Consider the following 27,248-nt stretch of genomic DNA (forward strand, 5'->3'; position numbering starts at 1 on the left):
CATCTAAGGTACTACTCGAGCACTTAGGCAATACCCTAGGTGAACCCATGGGTGTACCAAGACCAAAGCAATACCTATAACAGACCAAGACCAGCACTGTAGCTTGAGCCAAAAAACCTAATAACACAAGATTTAAGGCATACAAAACTCAATGAAGGGATGTGTTAAGTTTGTTCCATCATCCATGTATCTTTCCTTCTATCAAAGGATATAGAGAAAGATGTCTTCCATCTATTATTTCCTTAATTCATTTACACATGGAATCTATTTCTTCATAAATTTCTCCCAAACATGGCTTGTTTGAATATGTAAATTCAATCACCTCACATATGGGCTTAATAAAGTCCACTAGAAATTTAACATCAGCTCAAAAATGGTCATCAAGGACCATACCTCTCACTTCAATTGCAGTCTCTAATGTAAATTGTCTCCAAGTTGCCAATGCATCATTAACTACTATGGAACAAAAATCTCCCCTGACTATACAAATATAGTGAAGAAGAATAAAATAAGAAGCAAATTGTGTATCAATGGTTTGGAGGAGTTCCATGTTGGCAAATGTTTGATAAATGGCTTGTGTGTGGTGATGGTTACTTATGAACATTTGTGTTTTTTGTCATTTTCATAAGATTTGAGATTGTTAGAACATAATGCCATTAGGGGTCATACACTTATAACATTTATATATTGTTCTCACATAAGGTTATAAAACCTTATATATTATATGCTTTATTAAGAATATCCCATTTAAACATATTATAATCTAATACTATTGTATCATCAAGTATTTATGAACGGGGTTATTGAAAGGTGTGACTAATACTCCTTCAAGTATTTTGTCACCCTTCCTCCTATATTTAAGGAGGTTGTCTCTCATTTGAGAGTGTGTGAATTTGGAGTTATATCACTATGCATAGAAGGTATTATTTGCAATGTAGAAATGAAGAGAAGAGAAGTATCCCCAAGTTCATTCTATTTTTTAATAGACTATTTATTGTAAATGTTTTATTAAAAAATTAAAATGATGTTTTATGGGGTTTTTTACCCAAAAGGGTTTTCGTCATGTCTATCTTGTGTAATGTGTAAAATCTATGCTTGTATGATTCTTATTTTATTTATTTTGTTTATAATGATTAGTATCCTAAGATCCTAATTTCTATCATGATATTAGAGTAGGTTAGGCTATACTAATCATTTTTATAGGTTATTTTAGAAGGTCTTCAACTTATGCTGGTTAATGTCTACTTCAAACATCCAAGTTGCATCCTCATTTGGTAAACCAAGCCATTTGACCAAGTACTCTTCATACTCCTTCCTTTTTGTTCTCTTCACCACTTTGGAATCTAGGATAGCTTCAAGCTGCATAGGTTGATTAGGTAGAAGATTCTTAATCCAATCCACATCAACATCCTCAAGTTCACCTGCTTCCTGACCTACAACAACATATCCCTTAAAAGGGTGTAAATCAGCCACATTAAAGATGGGTGAGATGGTAACTCCTTGTGGGAGTTCAATCTCATATGCATTCTAACCGAACTTGTGTACTATTCTTCAAGGACCAATCTTTTTCATCATCAACTTGTTGTATTTGCCTTTGGGAAGCCTCTCCTTCCTGAGATAAGAAAACACCATACCCCCAACCTTGTATTGGACATCTTTCTTTCTCAAATCTGCAGTCTCCTTATACTTTCCCACACTCTTCTTTAAAGTCTCTCTGACCTGCTCATGGATATCTTTCATGGTTACAGCAAAATCTTCAGCATGTGCACTTCTTTTATTCAATCCACTCATGTCTCTCAGCTCATAGACTCTCCTTGGATGCATTCCATAAACAACCTCAAATGAACTTTTACCAATACTACGGTTAACTGAGTCATTATAGGCATATTCAGCTTGTGACAAGATCAAATCCCAAGCTTCCTTATGTTCCTTTGTCAAACATCTCAATAAATTGCCCAAAGATCTATTCACAACCTCAGTTTGCCTATCTGTTTGAGGATGGTAGGCATAACTGAAAGTTAAATTAGTCCCTAGCTTCCTCCACAAGGTTCTCCAAAAATGACCAATGAACTTGGGATCTCTGTCTGATACTATTGACAATGGCAAACCATGAATTCTGACAATCTATCTAAAGAACAAATGTGCAATATGAGAGGCATCATTAGTTGTCTTACATGCAATGAAATGTGCCATCTTACTAAATCTGTCCACTACTACATAAACACTAGCAAACCCCCTTGAAGTCCTTGGTAGTCCCAACACAAAATCCATACTTATTGACTCCCATGGTCTACTTGGTATGGGTAAAGGTTGATACAAACCGGCATTGGAACTTGAGCCCTTAGCCCTTTGACATATCATACAACTATCAACAAACTTTTTCACATCCAAGTGCATCTTTGGCCAATAGTAAAACCTCTTGACTTGTTCCAAAGTTTTTTCACAACCAAAATGTCCCTCTAAAGTACTACAGTGTTTTTCCTTCACCATGTTCTCCTTGATTGAGCATTTAGGCACACACAATTGGGCCCCCTTGAAGAGTAACCCATCTTGTATCACAAAATCCTCATAGTCTTTATGAAATGAACCTTGAAATTGCTGGCATACATTAAAAGCATCACTGAAATCTGCATCAGTAGCATACATATCTCTAAAATTGTCTGCTCTCACACTTTGGAGCTGCATTTCTTGCACTAGTCCTTCTCTCCTACTCAGTGCATCAACTACGTTGTTTGCTTGACCTTTCTTATGTTTGATGGTGAATGTATAGGCCTGAAGATATTCTACCCATTTCATGTGTTTATGACTTAGTTTTTCTTGACTGTTAAGAAAACTCAAAGCATGATTATCAGTGAATACTACAATCTCCTTAGGTAGAAGGTAATGTCTCCATTTTTTAAGTGCTTGGACCGTGGCATAAAGCTCCAAATCATATGATAAATATTTCTTTTTGGCTTCATTTAGTATTTTACTAAAGAATGCAATTGGTTTTCCTTCCTGACTTAATACTGCCCCTATTGCAAACCCACTAGCATCACACTCAATAGTAAATACTTTACCAAAATCAAGAAGTGTAAGGATTGGCTGATGTGATACCAATTCAAAACTCTAATTTGCTTCCTTTGTCCATTGAAACTTGATCTTTTTCTCCCCCTTAATGGTGTCAATCATTGGTACAACAATATGACTGAAATTTCTAATAAATTTGCGGCAAAAACTTGCCAAACCATGGAAACCCCTAACTTCTCCAATTGTCCTAGGTGTAGGCCAACTGATTATCACTTCCACTTTGGTGGGATCCATCTTCAAAGCTCCTTGAGAGATCACAAATCCTAAATAGACAAGTTCCTCTTTCATCCACACACACTTCTTGAGGTTGATCATTAGTCTTTCCTCATTCAATCTCCTCAACTGAAAGATCCCTGATGGATCTCTTTTACCAATCTGCTGTAATTTTTATTTATTTAAATTGATTTTTCCTGCTTATTAATATTTTCTTTTAGAAATAGACAGAAGTTGCAGAAGGGTTGAATTCTTTTTGTATTTTGATGATTTTTCAACAAGTAAATAATGAAGTACAAGTACATGAACAAAGTACTGAAAATGAAGTTCATATACAGCCAAAACAAATTCGATTCAAGGCAGATTTCTGAATATAAAATCAAATATTTGACCAGATGAAGATTACAATCAGGAATAATTCCAACCTGGATGCTGAAAGAGTAACATAACCAGGAATGAAGCTGTGGCAAGATTCCAGCCCTCCAAGTGCTGCACGTGAGAAGGAAAGTGGCTGCCAGGTACAGCCGTATGACTGCCAAGTACACCCAACTGTTTAGAAACCCCAAACCCCACGCTAAACTCTGTTAGAATCACTGAACCTCCAGAAAGAATGCCGTACAATCTTCAAGATGCTAATAGCTGCAAACAAATCCAAACCACTGTATTAGGGGCTACATCCCAAACAGGCAAGGCATTGGGGTTGGCGTCCCAGATGCTGAAAAGCCCTTCTAGAGCCAAATCTCAAATTCAAGATGTAAAATGTGTAAAAGATACCAAGAATTAGGTCTCAACTTCCTTATAACACCTTCCCACTTAGCTTGAACCCTAAAAGTGACTGAATGTGGCGTTTAGGATTAAAATGTTATATTTCTCATTTCAAGTTGCCAATTGCATAGAAAAACGACCCTTTTTCAAATATAAAGAAATCCGTTCACCGAAAGGATTTGAGTCAAAAGAGAAATATTTAGAAAAGTCCAAGAACTTTCCAATGAGCTATTATACCAAGGGATACACATCCAGATGAGGCCAAAAACCCCTTATTATACCAAAATGGCTATAAACATAGCCTTATTTAAATAATAAATGCTAACTTAGGAAATATTAAAAATATAACCCAAATAGCTGCAAAATGCTCAAATGACACCACAAACCAGAAAGTCAACTTGCCACCTGTCTGTGACTGAAGTCAGAAATCAAGGATCCACTGGCAATCTCATCCCTAAAATCTAGGGATGCTCCTAGAAACTAGGAAACAAACCCAAATCCTCTGAAACTGAACCCAAGGAATAATCTCAAGGAGATCCAACCCTGGGTATGGTCATAACCTCCTAAATAGTAGGGATATCCTCCATAAATGTAGGAACTACCTCCTAAAAATAAGGAACTGCTCCAAACTGATCAACTACTGCCAGAACACCAAGTCCCAAACACTGTATAACCACACTGAGTCTCTATCCATCACTGTCAGCCTACAAGACCCCATAATAAGCTGACTCACATGTCTCTGCTAGACAGAGCTAAAGAGGGGACATGACAGTCCTCCCCTCTCGGAGATGCTTGCCCACAAGCAACTGTAATGCTGGATGTTGTAAAATGGCCTCACCCTCCCAAGTGGCATCCTCTATGGGAAGATCTCTCCAACGTACCAAATACTCACGAATCACCCTGCTTCTCAACCGTCGTTCCCTCACCTCAAGAATCTCCTCAGGAACCAAAGTCAATTTACCTTCCTCATCCATGGGAGGCAAATTGGGTGAAACTGTAATATGTTGTTCAAGGGCCTTTTTCAAGAAAGATACATGAAACACATTATGAATTTTACTGCCTGGTGGTAACTCAACCTCATAAGCAACCTCTCCAACTTGCCTAAGTACCCTGAATGGTCCATAAAAACATGGTTTGAGCTTCTCAGCTACCCCCCCTTTAAGGGTGCTTTCCGGGTATGGCTGTAAGAACAAGAAAACCATGTCATCCACCTCAAATGCTCTCTCAACCCTATGCCGATCAGCGTATATCTTTTGCTGATTCTGTGCATGCTGTAAATTCTCCCTGAGAGATCTCATGATATCCTAGTTCTCTTGTAACCAATCCTGAGCCAAAGGAACTCTACTGTCACTCAGAGCTAAATCACTGAAGGATAATGCCTCATAGCCGTAGAGAGCTCTGAAAGGCGTCATACCAATGGACATATGGTGCGTAGTATTATAACAATACTCACCCAAATACAACCAACGTACCCATGCCTTCTGCTGCCCTGACACATAATTACGCAAATATCCCTCAACCCACTTATTGACTATTTTGGTCTCTCCATTTGTTTGAGGGTGGTAACTAGTACTAGGTGTCAACTCAGTGCCTGCTAGCCTGAAAAGTTCCTGCCAAAAGGAACTCATGAATCTGTTGTCCCTGTCACTCACTATGGTCTTGGGAAGACCATGGAGTCTAAACACCTCTCTGAAAAATAGCTCAGCCACCTGAGATGTTGTAAAATCAACTGCGATGGGAAAGAAGTGGGCATATTTTGTTAGCCTATCCACAACCACATAGATACAATCCTTCCCTTGCACCCGAGGAAGACCTGTAATGAAGTCCATAGAAATCCCAGTCCACTTCTGTTCTGGTATAGGCAAGGGCTGTAACAACCCAGCAGGCTAAGTATGCTCCGACTTGTTCTGCTGACAAGTCATACACTCACGGACATGCCGCACAACATCATCTTTGAGACCCTTCCAAGAGAATCTCTCTCGAACCGCTCTCTAAGTCTTAACATACCCTGGATGTCCTGTCGTAGGAGTATCATGGAAAGCATGCAAAATTTGTTCCTTCAACTGTGAACCCGGAACAAGATAAACCTTGCCCTTGTAATAGATGATATCATCTACCACACCGTATTTATCATCCACTATCAAACCATCCATGACCTCACAAGCATGCTGATTTTTGGAATACTCAACCAAAAGTTGAGCCTTCCAATCTACTGAAATCTCGCTCAATGAACATAGGGCAGCAAGTGAGGGTTTCCTAGAGAGTGCATCAGCCACAGTATTATTCTTTCCCTTTATGAATTCGATATCGAAATCATAAGCCTAAATCTTGCTCACCCATTTTTGTTGTCAATCATTGAGCTTTGTCTGATCTAGGAAATATTTCAAACTGTTGTGGTCGGTTCTTACCACAAATTTGCTGCCAACAAGATACTGTCTGAATTTGGCTAAAGCATGCATAATAGCCAACATTTCCTTATCATAGGTAGAGTACAACCTCTCATTATCTCACAGCTTCCGGCTCTCATAGGCAATGGGGTGTCTGTTCTGCATCAACACAGCTCCTATGCCCAAACCTGAAGCATCACACTCTAGGACAAATGGCTGCGAGAAATCAGGTAATGCCAAAACTGGACAAGTGCTCATAACCTTGAGTCTATCAAAGTTTCCCTGTGCCTATTCTGTCCATTTGAACGCCCCTTTCTTTGTGAGGTCTGTCAAAGGTGCTGCCAATTGAGAGAAACCTCTCACAAATCTTTTGTAATAAGCACATAAACCAAGGAACCCACATAACTCAGTAATGTTCTGAGGGCAGGGCCAATCCCGAATCGCCTGAATCTTCTCCTCATGCACCTTCACCCCATCAGCACTGATCACATGGCCCAAATATAAAACTTCCCTAAGTCCAAACTCACATTTGGATAACTTAGCAAATAGAGACTGGCTCTCCATAATGTTAAGCACCTCCTCAACATGTATGAGATGGTCCTCCCAAGTACGACTGTAAATCAATATGTCGTCAAAGAACACTAGAACCGACTTCCTCAACTGCTTGTTGAAGATATGGTTCATACAGGACTGGAAAGTGGCCGGTGCATTGGTAAGGCCAAAAGGCATTACCAGAAACTCATAGTGCCCATAGTGACAACGGAAGGCAGTCTTGTGTACATCCTCTGCTCGTACACGTATCTAATGGTAACTTGAACAAAGATCAATCTTAGAGAAGTAGATAGCTCCATGAAGCTCATCCAACAACTCATCAATGCGTGGAATAGGGTATCTATTCTTGATTGTCTTCTTGTTCAAGGCTCTGTAATCTATACACATCCGTAGAGTCCCATCCTTCTTCTTAACAAGCACTACAGAAGAAGCAAAGGGGCTAGAACTAGGCCGAATGAAACCCATATCCAACAACTCATGAATAGTCTTCTCAATTTCATCCTTATAGGCTCTAGGATGACGATATGGGGTAGTAATCACTGGCTTCGCTCCATCCTCCATCTCTATACCATGCTCAAAACCTCTATCGGGAGGCACTCCAGAAGGTATGTCACCAAATACTCTCCCATAACGGTCCATCACTGACTGAATATCAACATGAAATACCCTGCCATCCTGAGGTGTAGGTGTTTTGGACTTCACCAAACAGTGTGTAGCCCAAATCACATCATTATGTCTAATAATAGTCTCCATCCTGCGAGAAGACACCTCCCTAGGTCCACCATCTGAAGCTGCCCTCAAGATAGTCTTCTTCCCCCCAGAAAGGAACTCTAACTGCATACGGTGGTGATCAATAATGTAACGCCCAATACCCTGTAACCACTGCATGCCCAAAACCACATCATAATCCTCTAATGGAAGCACATAAAAATCATCGGTCAGAGTATAATCCCCCATCTAAATACTAAGCTATGGAATCCGTTTAGTACAGCCCAAAACTGCACCATCTGCCACCTTCACTCCAAAACCACCAAACTCCTCATACTGTAATCCACGCCTCTCCACTAACTTCTGATCAATAAAGTTATGCGTGGCACCTGTGTCTACCAAGCTCATGACCCGCTTGCCCTTCAGTGTACCTTTCAACCGAAAGGCATGAGATTTAGGATAACTGGAGAGGGTAGCCATAGTTACTTTGGCTGTCGCCAAAGGCTCAAGGGTATCTAACTCCAACTGTGTCTGCACCTGCTCAACATCCTCCATGCTATCCTCAGTGTCAGTGTCGGGTACCTCCTCATCCCCTAACTCAGATGTCACCTCAATCAAATGAACCTTTCCTTTACCCATACAACGGTGTCCTGGTTCCCAAGGTTCCTTGCAGGAAAAGCATAATTTTTTTCTTCTCAATTCGTTCCTCATCTCCTGATTCATCCAAGGGGGTCTAGATGATGACCCTCCTTTATTCTGTGAAGTATTGGCCTTCTGTGCAGGCCGAGAGTCCCTGAATGGCTTCTTATCTGCCTGATAAGAAGTGGGAACGATATCCAGCCTCAATGTCACATCAATGGCCTCCTTAAGAGTGGTCGGCTGGAAAGCACGTACCAATCCCTTAAGTCTATCCTGCAATTCCTCAATAAATAACATCACACTCCGCCTCTAGGGCATATCAGGTACCTGTTGACGTGTATTTTGTACACCATCATACACAGAATAAAATACCTAAAGGCATCTTATCCTCTCTTGAATAAAGCCTCTGATTGCTGAAGATATCACGAAAAAGGATCAATCAGGATGACTCCAAGGTTCTTTGATGTAGGGTCTCTACGTGTGGATAAGCTCGCCGTGGTATGATGTGATTTGCTGGAATCACAAGGGGACTTACATTTGATGATTGAACTTCCGATTTGCTTTGCTGGAACACAGGCTCTGACTAACTTAGATTTGAAAAAATGGAAAAAGGATAAGGGCGAAGAGAGGATCTAATCCTAATACTAAGAATGTAGGAGCAATGATTGATTTTTTGATGAAACTCTAACTAGGTCTTGTTTTGACATCAATGGACCATCTCCACAAGGCTAGTGCGATCTTCTAAGGGAAGCTTTATGATGTTCAAATCATCACTGCAGGCATAGACACCATCAAGTTGATGCATATCAATGAAGAAGCGACAAATTGAAATAGAGCTTAAGCTGAACGATTCCAGTTGACTACACAAGGCAAGTCTGCAATCAACAAACTGCTAGTAGTATGGATATACGAATTCCACCATCAAGCAATCACATTTCCTCCATTCATCTAATCATCTACCATCTAAGATTGAAGACTCAACAAGAAACCATGCAAATTGCAAGAAATGACACACTTCACCGTTACTTCAATGAAAATGGAGTTTGTTTACAATCAATGGCAACAATTTCTTGCCTTGTCCTCCTATTTTACTCTAATTGCTATTCTATCAATTTCTAACTACTCTCTACCTACTAACTGCTTTCAACTATTTCTATATTATCTCCCATTAACTTTACAAAATGAAATGTCAGGGCTTATATAGTGCCCACAATACAATTCGATGGCTTAGATCAATTCGAGATCAATGGCCAAGATTTTACAATGAAAACCCTAATTAGGGTTTGTTACAACCATTACATAACATTTAATGCTTGACCAATGATAAAATTGTATTGCTTGGACAAATGTCCTCTCTAGAAAAATCGACCAATGGATAGCCGGGGTAGGTACATCGGAGTTTGCGCCACCTTCCATGAGTTAAGTACATTGAATCTGAACATGCTGAGGTGGACCTCACTGATTGGAGACGTGATGACTAGGATGCCACCTCGTCTGACACTTGGAACTTAGTAAATATTTGACTTGATGTTGTTGAGAAGCTTGCTTTAATTAATTCATCTGGAACTATCTGCTTCTTCAACAAACCCTTGCTCTGACTTCTTGTGTCCTTGATTTGCAGGATGATGATGTACCTCGCCTTGGAACGCTGGATTGAAAGAGGTTACCCTTGTCCTGGCTTGATCGTCCCGGCGAAGACCGTCCTTGATCTGGCTTGATTTTCCTTGATGAGATCTCCATTTGATACCTACACAACATTTCAAAATTAGTAACATGATTTTGCAATGAATAACTAGATTAGAGATTAAATTTAGGAAACTTCATAATAAGTCCTTGAGTTATCATTTCCTAAACGACGATTGAGCTATTAGAATTCAAAATTTCAAAATTTAAGGCTATGACGATCAAAATTCAAAATCAAAAACAATAAATCCATATCGCCATACCTCTCTTGAGAGCTAGCTCTAAAATGCAAAATAAAGGAATTCGCTTAGGCAAAAATCAAAATTTGATGGCTTCAACGTGATCTTGAAGGATAATGAACGTCCTCTTTGTCAATTCGCCACCCTTGTAGTCTTTGATGTGTTCTTCAATGTCCTTGGCAAGTTCGCCTAACTTGAAACTCGAACTCCTTTGATAATGCTTGCACCTTCCCTTTGAAATTCGCTCCTCCTCTTGAATGATAATTTCACACTTCCTTTGTATACTCCAAATCGCATATGAAAGGGGATGCTTGAATAATGATTTAAAAATGAAATAAACACCTCCTTTTATAAGCACTTTCCTCATGCATTTCCTTAGGCCGACTTGGTGAAAACAAAGATAATTAAAAGCCATTTTTAATAAAAACCAAGGCCGACTTTTGTAAAATAAACCCAAGCGCTCAATTTGATTTTATAATTAATTAACTTTATGCCTTTATAATTAATTTTTTCGATTTTTAATAGGCAAAATTAATTAATAAATGTTATGCGTTATTTTTAAATGCTTTTTGATTGAATTTTTTTAAATTTATCGATTTTAGCATTTAAAATAAATTCAAAAAATGTTTTAACGCCAAAAATTTTGAAAAGGTGGAAAGATACAAACCTATCGCTCTGGTCCCTGGGAGAGGGACAGGAGCGATCTACCATTTTGGTCTTGATCCTTGCGCTTTTGACATTTAAAATCTCTATCCTTACGTTGAAATTGCCATTTTCGTTGGGTCATTTGAGCTTGATTGATTTGCTTGTGCGAATGAGTGTCTCTAGATGTGATATCGCCCTGGTCCCTTGGAGAGGGACAGGAGCGATCTTGATGTTTTCTCCATTTCTAGCTTAAATTGGTAACATTTCGACGTTCACCTCCTTTGTATCGCCTTCCAAATGATGTTTTAAACCTTTTGCAACTTTTCTCTGACATGATCTTCAAAGAATAACAAGTGACTTAGCAAATATCGCCCTGGTCCCTTGGTGAGGGACAGGAGCGAACTTCATGCTCTGGCCAACATTTGCTATCTCTCAAACTTTACTTTTTGTTCATCGCCTTCCAAATGGCGTCCTTGATCCTGTGTACCCTTGCATTGTCATGATTTTTGAAGGAACATGAGTGTTTTAATGAAAATCGCCCTGGTCCTTGACTGAGGGACAGGAGCGATATAGCTTCCTTGGCTCAATTGATAATCTTTCGACGTTTGAAACCTTTGTATATCATCCTCTTAAGACACCTTAGACCTTTTACCACCTTATACAATCTTAACTTAACGTGATTTTTGAGAGATTTGGCCAATATAGTAAATATCGCTCTGGTCCCTTGGATAGGGACAGGAGCGAATTTCAGTGTCCTGAGCTCATGCTTGCTTTCATCAACTTGCCATTGCTTTCATCGTGTAAAATGAAGTCTTTTGATCCCCCTTGGACAATTGATACTTGATAAGCCTTCAAAACTTAGGCCCTCATGAAGATTTCGCTCTGGTCCCTGCCTGAGGGACAGGAGCGAACTAGAGCATTTAGTGCAAAATCTTTAAATTTGGTGACCTTTGATACTTCGTTCTTCATTGAGACGCTTCAAAACGTCCTTGCCACCTTTCACCTTGACTTGGAGTGGTTTTAAACTTGGAGGAAAGGCACATAACTAAGATATCGCCCTGGTCCCTGGCTGAGGGACAGGAGCGAATTTGACCTTCTAGGCAAAAACTTCATCATTTCATTGTTTTTGATCAAGTCTGGATGCTCTATCATGCTCATTTCGTCCTTCACCATGCTTTTGATGTCTCAATTTAACCAAACAAGGCCAGGAATGGCTCAAATAAGTATTTTTGCCCTGGTCCCTTGGTGAGGGACAGGAGCGAAATTCGCTCTGGATCCTTAGTGAAGGACAGGAGCGAAATTTGACTTTTCGAACTCTCTATCAAGATAACTTTTATGGGATATAACATTTAAGTATAAGTATAAGTGACATTTCCTTCTATGTTTCTTCTTTCTTATACTTTAAGTTATATTCCATATATACTTTCAGGATGTTTGAGAGTGGTTTCAGACCTCCAGGAGTTATATTGCAAAATCTAGTTTTTTGAGGTTTTTTAGTTTCCAGACTTAGTCAAATTTCAGGATCAGGACATTCCAGACTTAGCCAAATTTCAGGATCAGGACATTCCAGACTTAGCCAAATTTGCTACCCTATTGATCTCCCTGACAGCACTCAAAAATGCAAAGGCTAACTAACAAAACCCTAAAAAAACCTAAAGAACAAACCCTAAAAAGAAAAAAAAAGCAAGGGTCCCCATTTGCAATGGGGCGATGTGTGAAAACGTCACAACAGTACCATAACCGCAATATGCTGGAACTCATTAATATAAGCTTCTACATGCCTAGTCTGTCTAAGATGTGCCAACTCTCTATAGTAGAGCTCTGTATCCTTACGGTCAAACCGTGTAATGAGTCGTTCAGCGAACTCGGCATAGGAACGTACCAAGGCATGATCCTGGGTGACCAATCCATGGTGCCACCAATCATAGGCAATCCCGTCTAATGCAACACAGCAAACTAAATAGCCTAACGCTCAGGCATGGGCCTCAAGGATAGATATATGTCCAGCTTGTGCACCCAAGCTCATGCACTCGTATCACCAGAGCCATCATATGTAGCCAATGTGATCTTCCCAGTAGCTCTATTGAGGTCATAGTTCTGCTACTGTGGTGGTCTATAACCACGATCTCCTCTGAACCTAGTTGTATCTCTACGCTATGCACAATACTGGGGAAGAGGGAAAACATCCCTAACCTCTGGGGGTAGGGCTCTCCACTCAGCTGTGGCTGCCAAAACTGACTCCTGGAACCCAACCTCTGGTGGATCTACCTGTGCTGGCTGTTCACCTGGTACAAACTGAGGAAGCAAAGGTCTATCCGTCGCAGGTGTACGATGGCGTTCCCGCCTAGAGGAATGAAGGGAGCTCCCAACTGATGAATGGGACTGATGGCTATGTTGACTGCCTACCACTGAAACTGATCTACTCCACCCATGTCTGCCCCTATGTCTATCCAACTCCATTCGTGCCAAGGTTTCCTGTAATCTGTCAAGTGTCTGGACTATCCTGGGCTATGTAGTGATGAGAGTTCTCACCATCTCCCGTTCTTCATCCTCAATCTGGTTCTGTCTAGCACCCCCTTGTTCGTCCGCCATACTGGGTACCTGTTCAATTCTACTCTCACGCTCTTGTTGAGCTACCCTGCGTGTATAATACCTGTGTATCTCCTCTCTACCTAGATGCATAGAATAAAATGTAACCCTAGTGTGAAAATTCCACACAAACCCTATAGGCTGGCAGGATGATAGCTCTGATACCACTGAAAGATCCCTGATGGATCTCTTTTACCAATCTGCTGTAATTTTTATTTATTTAAATTGATTTTTCCTACTTATTAATATTTTCTTTCAGAAATAGACAGAAGTTGCAGAAGGGTTGAAGTCTTTTTGTATTTTGATGATTTTTCAACAAGTAAATAATGAAGTACAAGTACATGAACAAAGTACTGAAAATGAAGTTCATATACAGCCAAAACAAATTCGATTCAAGGCAGATTTCTGAATATAAAATCAAATATTTGACCAGATGAAGATTACAATCAAGAATAATTCCAACCTGGATGCTGAAAGAGTAACATAACCAAGAATGAAGCTGTGGCAAGATTCCAACCCTCCAAGTGCTACACATGGGAAGGAAAGTGGCTGCCAGGTACAGCCGTACGACTGCCAAGTACACCCAACTGTTTAGAAACCCCAAACCCCACACTAAACTCTATCAGAATCGCTGAACCTCCAGAAAGAATGTTGTACAATCTCCAAGATGCTAATAGCTGCAAACAAATCCAAACCACTGTATTGGGGGCTACATCCCAAACAGGCAAGGCATTGGGGTTGGCGTCCCAGATGCTGAAAAGCCCTTCTAGAGCCAAATCTCAAATCCAAGATGTAAAATGTGTAAAAGATACCAAGAGTTAGGTCTCAACTTCCTTATAACACCTTCCCACTTAGCTCGAACCCTAAAAGTGACTCAATGTGGTGTTTAGGATTAAAATGTTATATTTCTCATTTTAAGTTGCCAATTGCATAGAAAAACGACCCTTTTTCAAATATAAAGAAATCCGTTCACCGAAAGGATTTGAGTCAAAAGAGAAATATTTAGAAAAGTCCAAGACCTTTCCAACGAGCTATTACACCAAGGGATACGCATCCAGATGAGGCCAAAAACCCCTTATTATACCAAAATGGCTATAAACATAGCCTTATTTAAATAATAAATGCTAACTTAGGAAATATTAAAAATATAACCCAAATAGCTGCAAAATGCTCAAATGACACCACAAACCAGAAAGTCAATCTGCCACCTGTCTGTGACTGAAGTCGGAAATCAAGGATCCATTGGCAATCTCATCCCTAAAATCTAGGGATGCTCCTAGAAACTAGGAAACAAACCCAAATCCTCTGAAACTGAACCCAAGGAATAATCTCAAGGAAACCCAACCTTGGGTATGGTCATAACCTCCTAAATAGTAGGGATATCCTCCATAAACGTAGGAACTGCCTCCTAAAAATAAGGAATTGCTCCAAATTGATCAACTACTGCCAGAACACCAAGTCCCAAACATTGTATAACCACACTAAGTCTCTATCCATCACTGTCAGCCTACAAGACCCCATAATAAGTTGACTCACATGTCTCTGCTAGACAGAGCTAAAGAGGGGACATGACATCAACACCCTATCCAAGTGTTCCAAGTGTTCTTATTTTGTCTTGTTGTAGACTAAAATGTTATCCAGGTAAACTACTACAAAATTATTGATAAAATCCCTCAAGACCTCATTCATGAGTCTCATGAATGTACTAGGGGCATTAGACAACCCAAGGGCATCACTAACCATTCATAGAGGCCTTCATTGGTTTTGAATGTTGTTTTCCATTCATCATCTTCTCTTACCCTTATCTGATGATAACCACTCCTTAAATCTATCTTTGAAAAGTACTTTGCACCTGCTAGGTTGTCCATGAGGTCTTCTATCTGAGGTATAGAAAATCTGTACCGAATTGTGATTTTGTTTATAGCCCTGGAGTCCATGCAAAGTCTACACTTCCCATCCTTTTTGGGTGCCAATACAGTTGGCACAGCACATGAACTTAGGCTCTTTCTTACTAAACCTTTATCCAACAACTACTGCACTTGATTTTTGATCTCCTCATTTTGTTGAGGTGTCATCTTATATGTTGCCTTATTGGGCAAACTTGCACCAGGTATTAAGTTAATGTGATGACTTACATCTCGGACTGGAGGCAAAGCATTTGGCAACTCCTCCACTACAATATTCTCATACTTGTCAAGTAGACCTTGCACTTCATTTGGGACTTCTTCCTTGTCACTAGTTGCAGTATTGCAGATTTGTTTAGCTACAATGGCATATCCACATCCTTCCTCCTCAAGGTCCTTCAAAAACTCCTTCTCCTTCACCACCATGACACTAGGTCCTTCATGAGCTACTCCCATATCTTCTTGCAGTGGTTCAAGGGTATAAGACACTCCATCCTTCTCAATAACATAAATGTTTTTATGCCTATCATTGTTGGGCTTTCCTATCAAATTGCCAAGGCCTTCCAAGAAGAAGGTGGCACACATCCATTGGAACAATATCGCAGAGAACTTTGTCCTTGTAAGGACCTGTATTAAATTCTACCCATGCCTGCTTATTCACAAATACCTGTTGTCCCTTATTAAGCCATGATATCTTCTAAGGATTTTGATGATGGATTCTCTTCAGCTTAAGTTTTTCTACCATTTCTAAAGACACTATATTATCTGTTGAACTTGAATCAACTATGACTTTGCATACCTTGCCTTGAGATTTGCAAGTTGTTCGGAACAAAGCTTTCCTTTGTGGAGGCTCCTTGATGGTTGGTACTTTTATTAGAGTCCTTTTAATCATCAGAGATTCTCCTGTCTCCGAAGTGACATGAACAGAAGGAGAGTTCACACTCCTTTCATCCTCCTGGACTAATTGATTCCTTTTTTCTCCTTTATAAGAACTTGTACCTGCTTTATCAGGACAATTCCATGCTGGATGTCCAATTTGGTTGCAATTATAGCACTTTCCTAAGAAAGTATGAGAACCCCTTCATGATCCATTGAATCTTCCTCTGCCTCCCGGTCTCCTACCTCTAAAACTTCCTCTTGAATCACCATTAGACTCTTGGTTTGTATTCTGCTCACCTGGGTCCTTTTGTGATCCTCTTCCACTATGATTTCCTCTGCCTCTAAAATTTCTTCCCCTACCTCTTCCTTGTTGTTCTTGCTTTCTCTTAATCTTTTCTTCAGCCTTACAAGCGAGTTGATAGCATTCTTCCATAGTCCTTGGGGTGGCCAAACACAATTCATCTTGTATATTGAATCTCAGCCCATTTAGATACCTATCTTCTCCACCTCATCTTCATGGTGTTTGGATCTCAAAGTCAGTTTGTGGAATTCTTCAGTATAGGACATAACATCCATATCCTTTTGCTTCAGATTTTGAAGTTTCCTAAATGTCTGCACAACATAATCAGCTAGTAGGAACTGGGCCTTGAGTTTTGAGACCATTCTGTCCCATGACACTATCTTTGATTTACCTTCTTTCACCCTCTCTTCTTGAACAAAATTCCACCAAGTGAGTGCTGGACCTTTCAGTTTTGTTTTGGCATACCTTACTTTCTAGGTATCCTCTACCTCCTCAAATTCAAAGAAATTTTCAAGTGCATCTATCCATGCTAGGAGCTCTTCACTATCTCTTTTTCCTCCATACATGGGCACTTCAACCTTCGCCATGGAGACACTATCCCCTTTCACATCCTTGAGCATCCTTATCATTCTCAACTCTTTAGGGTTCACGGGTGGCTCTAGCACCTGCTGACCCACAACTGGAGGGTTGTTACCGTCACCCCCTTTCTCCTCATCACTTTGGTCACCACTGACCATTCCTCTTCTTTGATACTTCTCCAAAGCTGTTAACTAGGCCAAGGTTGCTTCTTGAGATTCTTTGAAAAGTCTTTCCTTCGAGAGCAGCTGATCTTTCAATTCTCGAATCTCCCTAGCTGCAAAATAACCTTTTGGAGGCATCTTGGAATTCAACTTGCTTGCACCTAGTTTCATTCACTTCTTCCTCTCAATCTATAGTCGTGCTCTGATACCACTTGATGCAATAGAGGGTGGAATCATCTCTCTCACCATTCAACTATCCTTCTCATAGGGTCTTCTGACTTAACAGACAGCAGTAAATTTCCCAACCTAGCACATGAGGATGCTAGGTCTATCTTGGAAGGGAGTCAATCCCCTCTCCACTCTATGCTGCAAAATACAAAACTACCATTAAAACTACCCTAACACTACCCATTCCACCTAGTCTTATCTTACAACAAGGTGGAATGGTAATCATTTACATCTTAGACTCTCAACCTCACAAACCACTCGGGCTCAAACACTTCTTGTCGCAGGAATGATAGGAACTCCTATCTTCCTTACCACCCGAACTCCAGACAAATACAAGAACAAATTAATTCATAACACCACTAACAAAATATGAATGCTCCTATAGAAAGAGACCCTACAGGACGAGCAAACAAGAACAGAAAAGAAAGTTCAAAAAACACCCCAAGTTGAGCAACAAAAAAATGAAAAGTCTTTCTTCCTTCTTCCTTCAGTCTTCTTTCAGCAACGTAGCATTCAACAACCACCCCTGCCTCATAGCTTTCGAGGCATATAAAAACTACAGTTTATGATGTTGGTGTTCCAGTTACAACCGATTGAGCATCTTTATATTCCATTTATCAACATTGACACCAAAAAGGACCCTACAAGAAAACATAATTGAGGAAAGACAAAACGGTCGCCATGGACCTTTATTCAAACCAACAAATAAATCAAAATCCTCTAAACTCCTAAGTCACACTTAGACCAAAAATGCCAAGTTGGTGCTCCTGCAACAATTTTACATCACACTATCACAATGAACTTTGGTTCATGTTATGATAGAGACAACAAAGGTTCTTGATGAAATACAAGCACAATGTAATATTAGTAAATATTTGTATCACCCATAATAATGAACTATGGAACAAAGAATATGCTATAATATACATAGTCAATAGTGGGTGATATAAGATATTCCAAATATCTTATATCACCCACTATTGGGTATACAATGGGAAGTTGTAAGCCCTAAAAATTGGCAAAGAAAAATCGCAAAATTCAGAAAAAAATTTGAACATTGAAAACTGTAGAAAGATGTTAAATATCTTATATCACCCACTATCGAGTATACAATGGGAAGTTGTAAGCCCTAAAAGTTGTCAAAGAAAAATCGCAAAATTCAGAAAAAAATTTGAACATTGAAAAATGTAGAAAAATGTTGTCCTACTTGATATGCTTCACTACTTGGAGGCTTGAAGTTGGTGGGAATTAGAAACCTTTGATTGTCAAGTGAAAACGACAGATGAAATGAAGTTTTGAACAAAAAGATTGAGGTTATGCCTATTTAACATTGTGAGGTACTTGGAGGCGTAGGGCAGACAGTTCTAGAGGACTCTTGCGAAGGTACTGGTAGATGTCTCTCGCTGCATCCTTAAGATGAGAGATGGATCCAATCTTAGAGATGTGTCCCAAGTGGGTGGTCATATCCCAGGAATACTGATATTAGGTTTTTGGGTTTTCCATGATCATGTATGATTTATTTCTAGTATTTTGGCTTCTTCTTTCTCTATCCTTGGTCTTGTTTGCCATCTCTCATTGATCATTTCAAAGAAATACTTCGTTAGGTGTTGATTGAAGTTTGACAAACACATGATTTGCTAGGTCTTTGTATTTTGCATGTTATTCTTATAAATATATTCTAAATGAGAATATTTGGTTGGTAGATAATTTTGTACCATTTATTTCTCTTTTCGCAGTTGTCTTTACACTTTGAAAATGGTGATATAATCTTAAATGTGAGATTTGTTATAAGTTTTTCTGCTTTTGATGACTTTCATGTAATATTGTAAAGATCACATATATATTTATTATTGGTATGAGGGGACTGAAGCCACTATTTGTAGGTCTATATTAATTCAACTAGTTTCAAAGATGCAATGGAATTTCTGTATTATTTGAATCTATCACTTTGAGGTTACTAAAGTTTTAATGTAAAGTGTGCAAGGGGCTGAGATCAAGTGATTGAAGTGTTGGGTTCTCATTGTTGACTCTTGATTTTCCACTATTTGGCTTCTAGTATTAGTTTCAAAGTTGTTTCTCTTAAGGAGCTAAGTATTGTATTGTTTGTAAGGAGCAAAGAATTTGTATCAGTTGGCTTGATTGCTCATTTGAGATGTATTTGTATACTATTAGAACTCCAAGTTTTGGGGATGGGGATGGGGTACACATTTTGGGGATAGGGGATAGGGATGGCAGGGAGGCCATTTTTTTGGGGTGACAGGGTATGACAGTTAAAAAATAGGGGAAGTTTAAAAAATATAGAAAATTTTAAATATTTATATGATAGCATTGATAAGAAATCATCATATACACCATAGAACCTTACCACATAATATTAGAGTTCAATTGAGATTTCCATTTCATACAAAGTGAAAGAAATTATGTTTTAATAAAATTTAATTGCATTCATTGACAATGTGCATATATATTATATAAAAATTACAACAAAATGCCTGGAGGCTTCATCTACAAAATGACAAAATATATAAAAATTTGCTACTGTCCCTAATCAGCATCTCCTAACACTACATCAAAATTAGACTCTAAGTCATTGTCCTAATCAGCATCTTTCCTTTTCTTACTTGATTTATTATAGCTATGGTCTATTTTTTCTTCTCTTCACAATTTGCAAAATGACACAAACGAGATCTTTTTTTTGTTTTGAATGTTTTATTTTTTTTTTAAATTTAGATTTTATCATTATGTAAAGTTTTTTTTAGTTTTACTTTTTTTTTGTTAAATGGAATGAAAACTTGTTGAGGCATAGGGGACGGCTAGTTGTCCCAACTCCCTGGGATGGTCAGGGGACATATAGACATCCCCTGGCCATCTCAAGGATGGCTAGCTATTCTTTGCCGCTTTTGGGACTCATAAATCTCTCCGGGATTTTTCCAGATTTTTAAAAAAAACTGGGGATGGTGTAGGGACATTCCAAGCTGTCTCCACATTCCCAAAACATATTCTGCCGGGGACGTCCCTATTTTGGCCGGGACGCATCCCCGTGTTACATAGAAAAAATATTTTTTAAAAAAATAGAATGCATGTTAGTACTTGTTCTCCGTTTTGATATTTGTTTTGATGGAACCTTATTTCCATGAACTGCTATTTTCCTCCACTAAGGAGTATGCCGAGAACATGATAGAGACCTTGTCCAGAGAAATGTAGAGTTCAAGGCATTTGCCCCGTCTAAAATGATCTATGAGGCTTACTTTTTTGTCATAGCTGTCTTTGTGCTAAGTGGTGAATAGAATATGTCTAAACGTATGCTCCTAGCTAGCTTACGTAACCCACATCAAATATAGAATATGTTTCCACTTGACGCTAGTTAGCTATTTTTAGAAAGTGTGAATATGTGTGACTGTCTACGCGTTATTTGATTCATTAACTTCTGGAGAGCTTATTTGTTTAGAAAAGTATTGGGGCTTGCCTTTTCTCAGAGATGATAGCAATGACCATTGCAAGGCATGTGTTTAGAACACTTAACTGCAGCTCACTAGTCGGTCCTTTCAGAACTGTCATACCTAAATGTTCTGTCGCACAAATATGGATACATATTTTTGTTTGCATTAGATGATGACAATGATGATAATCAAACTAGATCCTTAACTTTGGAACCATTCGGAATACTAAAAACAACTGCAGGCATGCACATGATTGTGTCCAAAGGATGCCATATATAACCCCTTGCTAGAGACGTGTAATTATAGAGTTATAGTGAGAAGGATATAGCCTGTTCTAATATAAACTTGATCATCAGTGTCTAGTGGGTTATTTGCACACTTGTAGTGAGGAGAATGTATATTGTTCTGATCAGTAAAGTATCGTTTTTCTTTCAAGAATCAAAATATAGATTACCAGGTGCTTTCCTCGAGCACATATCATGTACATTCCAAATTCTATGTTAATCTTTATTGTTTGAAATACTAAAGCTGATTGTGGACCTTCTGTGCAGCTAGCACTCTACACAATCAGGACATGGTCGAAAACTGTCCTGGAAAATGTGAGTTCTTTGGTGGGGAAAACAGCTCCACCTGATTATTTGCAGAAATTGACATATCTCTGTTGGAATCATCACAGTGCCATACGACATATTGATACAGTCAGAGCTTACACATTTGGTTGCAATTACTTTGTTGAAGTTGACATTGTGCTACCTAGTGATATGTCCGTGCAAGAGTCTCATGACATTGGAGAGGCGCTTCAAGAAAAATTGGAATCTCTTTCTGATATAGAACGGGCTTTTGTGCATATAGACTATGAATATACTCACAGACCTGAGCATGGGACCCCGAACAGGCGTTCCTAGTTGTTTATGATGGGTTGTATACTTAATCCTAGTGTTATCCATCCTGCATGTAAACCTATCATTGCCAACTGATACCCTTTTCCAACTTGATATGTGGTTACTATCCAGACTTAGTGATTTGTAGCTCTCTCATCTAGTTTTAGTTTGCAGTTTTAGTTTTAAAATATTTGCATAATTTTAAAGTTTATTAGCAACTTGTTCAATGTAAACACAGTTAAGACACGAGCTCCAAGTTATGTCCTTGGCTGAAAATATTGGATGTCGATTTTCTTAAACATATGTACTCCTAGCTATGTGATGCTTTGTGCACTCAATCTTTAGTTGATTCTTTCATGCTTACAATGCTGATGGTTGAATATCCAGCGTCACATTTATAAATTCTAATGCATATTTCTGTTTTAGAGAAATTCCCGGCAACAGATGTAAGGGAAAACTGCTGTATATGTTGCTTATATTAATTTTTTCCTCATGGATCACCATGGAAGAAAATGCAATATTATTGGGATCTGCATCTTTAAAAGCAAATATTTAGCATCTATTATATGCAGTAGGCATCTTCCTCGGAAGGCATGGGATAGTTCCATTATGGCTGAAACTATGTTAAGTATGCATTGTGGAGAGATTGTCTGACAGTTTCAATTACCTTAACAATGGTTGGCTAACCATAGCTGCAGCTATCAAACTAACCAGAATGACATGCCGAAATTTGCAACATTACCGTCTGCTAGTCTTTCACTCGGATCGGAAATGGATTTGTTAAAGTGAGTGAAATTGGTTAAATTAGTCACTAAAGAGTCTCTCTTGTAGTAGACACTCTTCATGTCTATTTTAGCAAGAAAAAAAGGTGAACACTTTTGTTTAAGATTAAATTATCAAATCTGAATGCTCAGGATGTTGATGTCATTGGTGATAAATTCGATGCCAATTTAAGTTAGACAGTTTCAGCTGTCTTAGATAAGACAAAATGAAAAATCTTGTGGGGTTTGAATAAATCTGGAATGCTCAAAATTCACAAGTTTCTGTTGTTGAGAATTCTTGGGTTCCTCCCTGAGATATTGTAACTCATGGACATAAATATACCTCCAACAAAGGCCATTATAAACAAGTTCTCTCTTGTATTTTCTTAGAAAAATTGTTGAATGAGCTTATGTTACTTCTGCTTGTACATTCTAGAAAATTTGATTAGTATAAATTGTTTTTATGTCTTATGTGTTCTCCATAAATTCAAAACCAAAGCAAAGATAAATTATTTTATGCCACCCATAACTAGACATCAAACAAAACATAGAACTCGACAAAGAGAATCCTCTTCTCCAAGAAAATCCATGTGCCCAAAATCCTTATCATACTAGAAGATCCTCCCAAAATCTACATGAAAACCAAAATGATAGTGATAAGTGATAACCTTCTAAAGCAAATTGAACATTCTTATGGCTATCATGATTTCCTTAACTCTGAAAAAAAACACACTAATAGGCCAATTTATGCATCACGATAAGGATTGTGTATCTAGGTACCTCATAGAAATAGGAGCTAATTTACCTTTAAATTACCTCATAATCTCCTTAATATCATGAGTCAAGAACCCAAAAACAAGACATTGTCACCATTAACAACAATGTTGACCGCAGTAATGGAGGAACAAATAAAAAATAAGAAGAAAACCTCGCAAAATGATTCTCAAACTCAAAATAAAGTAAGTCCTTTGTCACCTAAACTTTCATAGAAAATCTCTCAATAACATCAAAAAAATCCGAACAATCAAACCAATCCAAAGAATTAGACCTATCAATCACATCAACCTAGTTTTATTGTACCACAATTATCACCTTCTAGAAACCCATTTGAACAAGAGTAGAAAGCCATGAAAGACACTATAAAAGACATACAAGAAAGAACCCGAAATCAAAATAAAGGATGCAAGTTTGAAGAGTTGCTTAATGGAGCAATCAATGGTTTTGGTATTATTACTTATTATTTGATTTTATGCATAGATCTTAGGTTTTATTGAGTGAATTTGAATTTGATTTCACTTTTTTGATATGTTCGATGGGACTCACATTCTTATTTGGTTAATATTTTTGGAAGTTTTTCTAATCTCATTTTATTGGTCTTTTTTTTTTCTCAAAAAAATTTCAAGACTAAATTTATCTACACAAAGTTAAAGATAAAAATCCTAGATTTTAAAATTTTCATCATATCCATCAAACAACTATGAATATTTCTACAATTTCTTTTGCTAAAGGTTAGGGAACATCTCAAGAGGCTACAGTTATAAAACAAGATTTAGAACATCAATACAGTTATTTATGATGATTTTATGATTTTTTGGTCTGAAATCAACAAATTCTTTAGGAATTTTTTATATTTCTAGAAAGCTCTTAGAATTATAGTGGAAGGCTATTCTTTACATTTTTATTTTTGAGGTAAAAAATAAACAAAAAAATCAGAATTTCAACCTATTCTTCTAGAATCTTTGTGGCGAACCTACATTTGACACCAAAAGTTTCTGCCATGGTCAAGAAACTGCTTGTAGGAACTAAAGCAAATGAGGATGTAGAGCCTCTAAATCGTGCCTCTATAAATAGCCATTCCGGTCTTGATCTGATCGCAACCATCACAGAGATATCTAATTCGTGACCAAATTCTTGATAAGATATTCAATCTTTGCAATCTTTAAATCGATCTCCTTAATCTATGAGAAGTCCATCTGATGTTATGATTCTGAAATCAAAATTCAATTAATCTGTATCATCCCCACATTGTCATAATCTTTTTGTGGATGCAAACACCAAGAAATCTTTTCGTAGTTTAACTTGTGGATTGTGTTGCCATAGAGCCGATTTCCTGACACTTTTTTTTCTTTGAAATGGACTGAACTGTGAGGGACTCTTCCTTTTCTAGCTTAGCCTACTAAACAATCAAATGCAATTGTTCTTCATCGTACAAACATGTGAATATCGATCCGTCCTTATCTTACCAATTTCAGCAATACCAATAAATCCCTCAAATCTTTTCAACAGTATAAGAAGATTGTGTAATCCTACAATCCTTTGCGGTGTGGGTTTCGTCGTTCATTCTACAAAAAAATTGTCCATGTTTTGATTTCGGACCTCCATCACTTTCTCCTTCGAGTCTGGAATGATAGACTACCTGCCATATCAGTGATTCTTTTTTAATTTATGCGCCCAGTCTTGTTGGTTTTTATATTCCTTGCGTACTATCTCCTCTTATTATCTTCTTCTTTTATTATCGATTCCTCAAGTTTCGGCCATGGATAAGGATCCTCCATTATGATCGCTCAACCCCATAGTTTAATAGTGTATTCGCTAACCTTTGTTACATTTCCCATATTATTGTGACCCGTCTCCTTAATTTCCAATTCAATGTTTCTTTCTTTATCACTGCTTAGAAGCATTATAGGGAATCCCCTTCTATATCTACATTTCGTATGTTTTTATCTATAAACATTTTTAATCTTGAAGCCAAAGCCTCCATTTCCGCTTTGTTATTAGTCAGTCTTCCAATTTTCTTTTAGAGGGTCCAACTCACTTACCCTAGTGATCTCTTACAATGCAAGCGGTTTCATTCTGTCTTAGATTTCCTTTGAACACGCCATCAAAATTCAACTTGAGTCTACCAAATGATGGTAGAGACCAATTAATATTCTTTATGTTCTTTTTCTTGTTTCTATATATTCCGATTGGCTTTCTCAACTCTTTCCAATTCTTTTGAATTTCCTCATCCCAATTTGTGAAAACTATGGAAGGCTTGAGCTTTACCTTTGCATTTGATATATTGCAAATACCGATTTTGATTTTCCGTATGAGCTCCTCCACATCGCATTTCGTATTGATGAATATGCGCCAATTTCTTTCTTTCCAAATGTGACACACAACCATAGTTAGGGAAGATATCCACATGTTATTCCATAGGGTATTTTTCTTTGGTTGAGGCCAGCTTGTTAGGAATTTCGAGATATCCTTCTATCTAGGCCCATACCAACCAAGCTCCTTTTGCACCCAATTCCAACATTTTGCAGCATAACAGAAGGTGGCCAGTTGTTTTTGCTTTCTTCCGAACATAAAGTGCATCGACTTGGGCCATTGAAGCCCAAAACCATTAATTGTTCTGCTGTAAGATTTCTTTTATGGACCATTGTCCATAAAAACACCCCTATGTTTGATAGTACAGTCGAATGCCAGCATAGAGTTGGCCAACTATTGTCTTTTCTTACCAATTTTTGAAGTGTATACCCCATTTTAACAGAATAGTTCTCGGATTGTGTGCCACACCAAATCACTTCATCATTTTCTGATTTGAGAATAATCCGTCTACAACTCAATTCTAATTTGAGTGCTATCTTGGTTGTTTCAGGTAATCGTAGAAGGTTTACATCTATCCATTTGTTGTGTAGTCCATGATTATCCTTCTCAATGCTAATGCAATTGATTACTTTCGATCCACATAATTCAATGATAGGCGCTACATAATCCTTGATGTCGTCAAGCTCAATGAGCGGTGGTAGACTTTCTCAAGAATGTAACCAAAAATCTGCCTTTACTCCATTGCTTATTCTCCAGGTTAGATGCTCAGTAATCAGACTCCTACTTTCTCATAGAAACTTCCAGGCGGTGGATCCATCGCTTGAATTGCCTATTGTTAGGATTCTAATCAGATCATTATTATCCAAATATTTGCTCTGAAAAATACAGGGCCATAGTTTGTTTGGTTCTTTGTACATCGTCCATGTTAATTTGGCTCCTAATGCCAAATTCTGAGCTTTCATATTTTTCAAGCCTGCTCCTCCTGCCTCTGGGTGGCATGCTTGATCCCAATAGACCAATGGAGCTCGCCTAACATCTTTAGAACCTTCCCATAAGAATTTCTTAAATAGGCTTTAAAAGTTGTTCTAAATCTTGTCGGTGATTTGAAAACATGAAATTACATATATTGGGACTGCAGACACTAGAGATTTAATCATTGTAATTCTTCTTGCTAGTGACAACCATTTAGTTTTCCATGCTGATATCTTTATTCCTGCAATTGTCTATGATTTCTTCCCAATGTCTTGATTTGCATAGACCGGAGATGAAGGGCATACGAAGATGTTTGGACAGAATGTCGCAATCTTGAATTCAAGTTCCTTGACTATTCTTTTCTAGATTTGTTTTTTGGGTGTTGAAAAAGAAAATAAAACATTTTTGTTTGTTCATAGTTTGTCTTGAAGTCTTAGTGTAATCCTCTATCACTTCTTTGATTACCTTTTCTTCCCTCAAACTTGCTTCCCGAAATAAGATAGTGTCATCTACAAATTGAGCATGAGTAATGTGGTCCACTCCATTAGCTAGTCCGATTCCTT

General features: G+C 38.3%; 1 protein-coding gene across 1 annotated transcript in view; it reads left to right on the forward strand.

The window, feature by feature from the left end:
* The window catches only part of LOC131062347 (metal tolerance protein 11), an 85,621-nt gene extending 63,440 nt beyond the window's left edge, over positions 1–22,181 (forward strand). The window contains exon 7 of the mRNA XM_057995985.2: positions 21,533–22,181. Coding sequence (XP_057851968.1) covers positions 21,533–21,886 — 354 coding nt within the window. The 3' untranslated portion in view covers positions 21,887–22,181. The remainder of the gene's footprint in view (positions 1–21,532) is intronic.
* Positions 22,182–27,248: the final 5,067 nt, after the last annotated feature.

The sequence above is a fragment of the Cryptomeria japonica genome, chromosome 1, assembly GCF_030272615.1.
Source record: "Cryptomeria japonica chromosome 1, Sugi_1.0, whole genome shotgun sequence".
Lineage (NCBI taxonomy): Eukaryota > Viridiplantae > Streptophyta > Pinopsida > Cupressales > Cupressaceae > Cryptomeria > Cryptomeria japonica.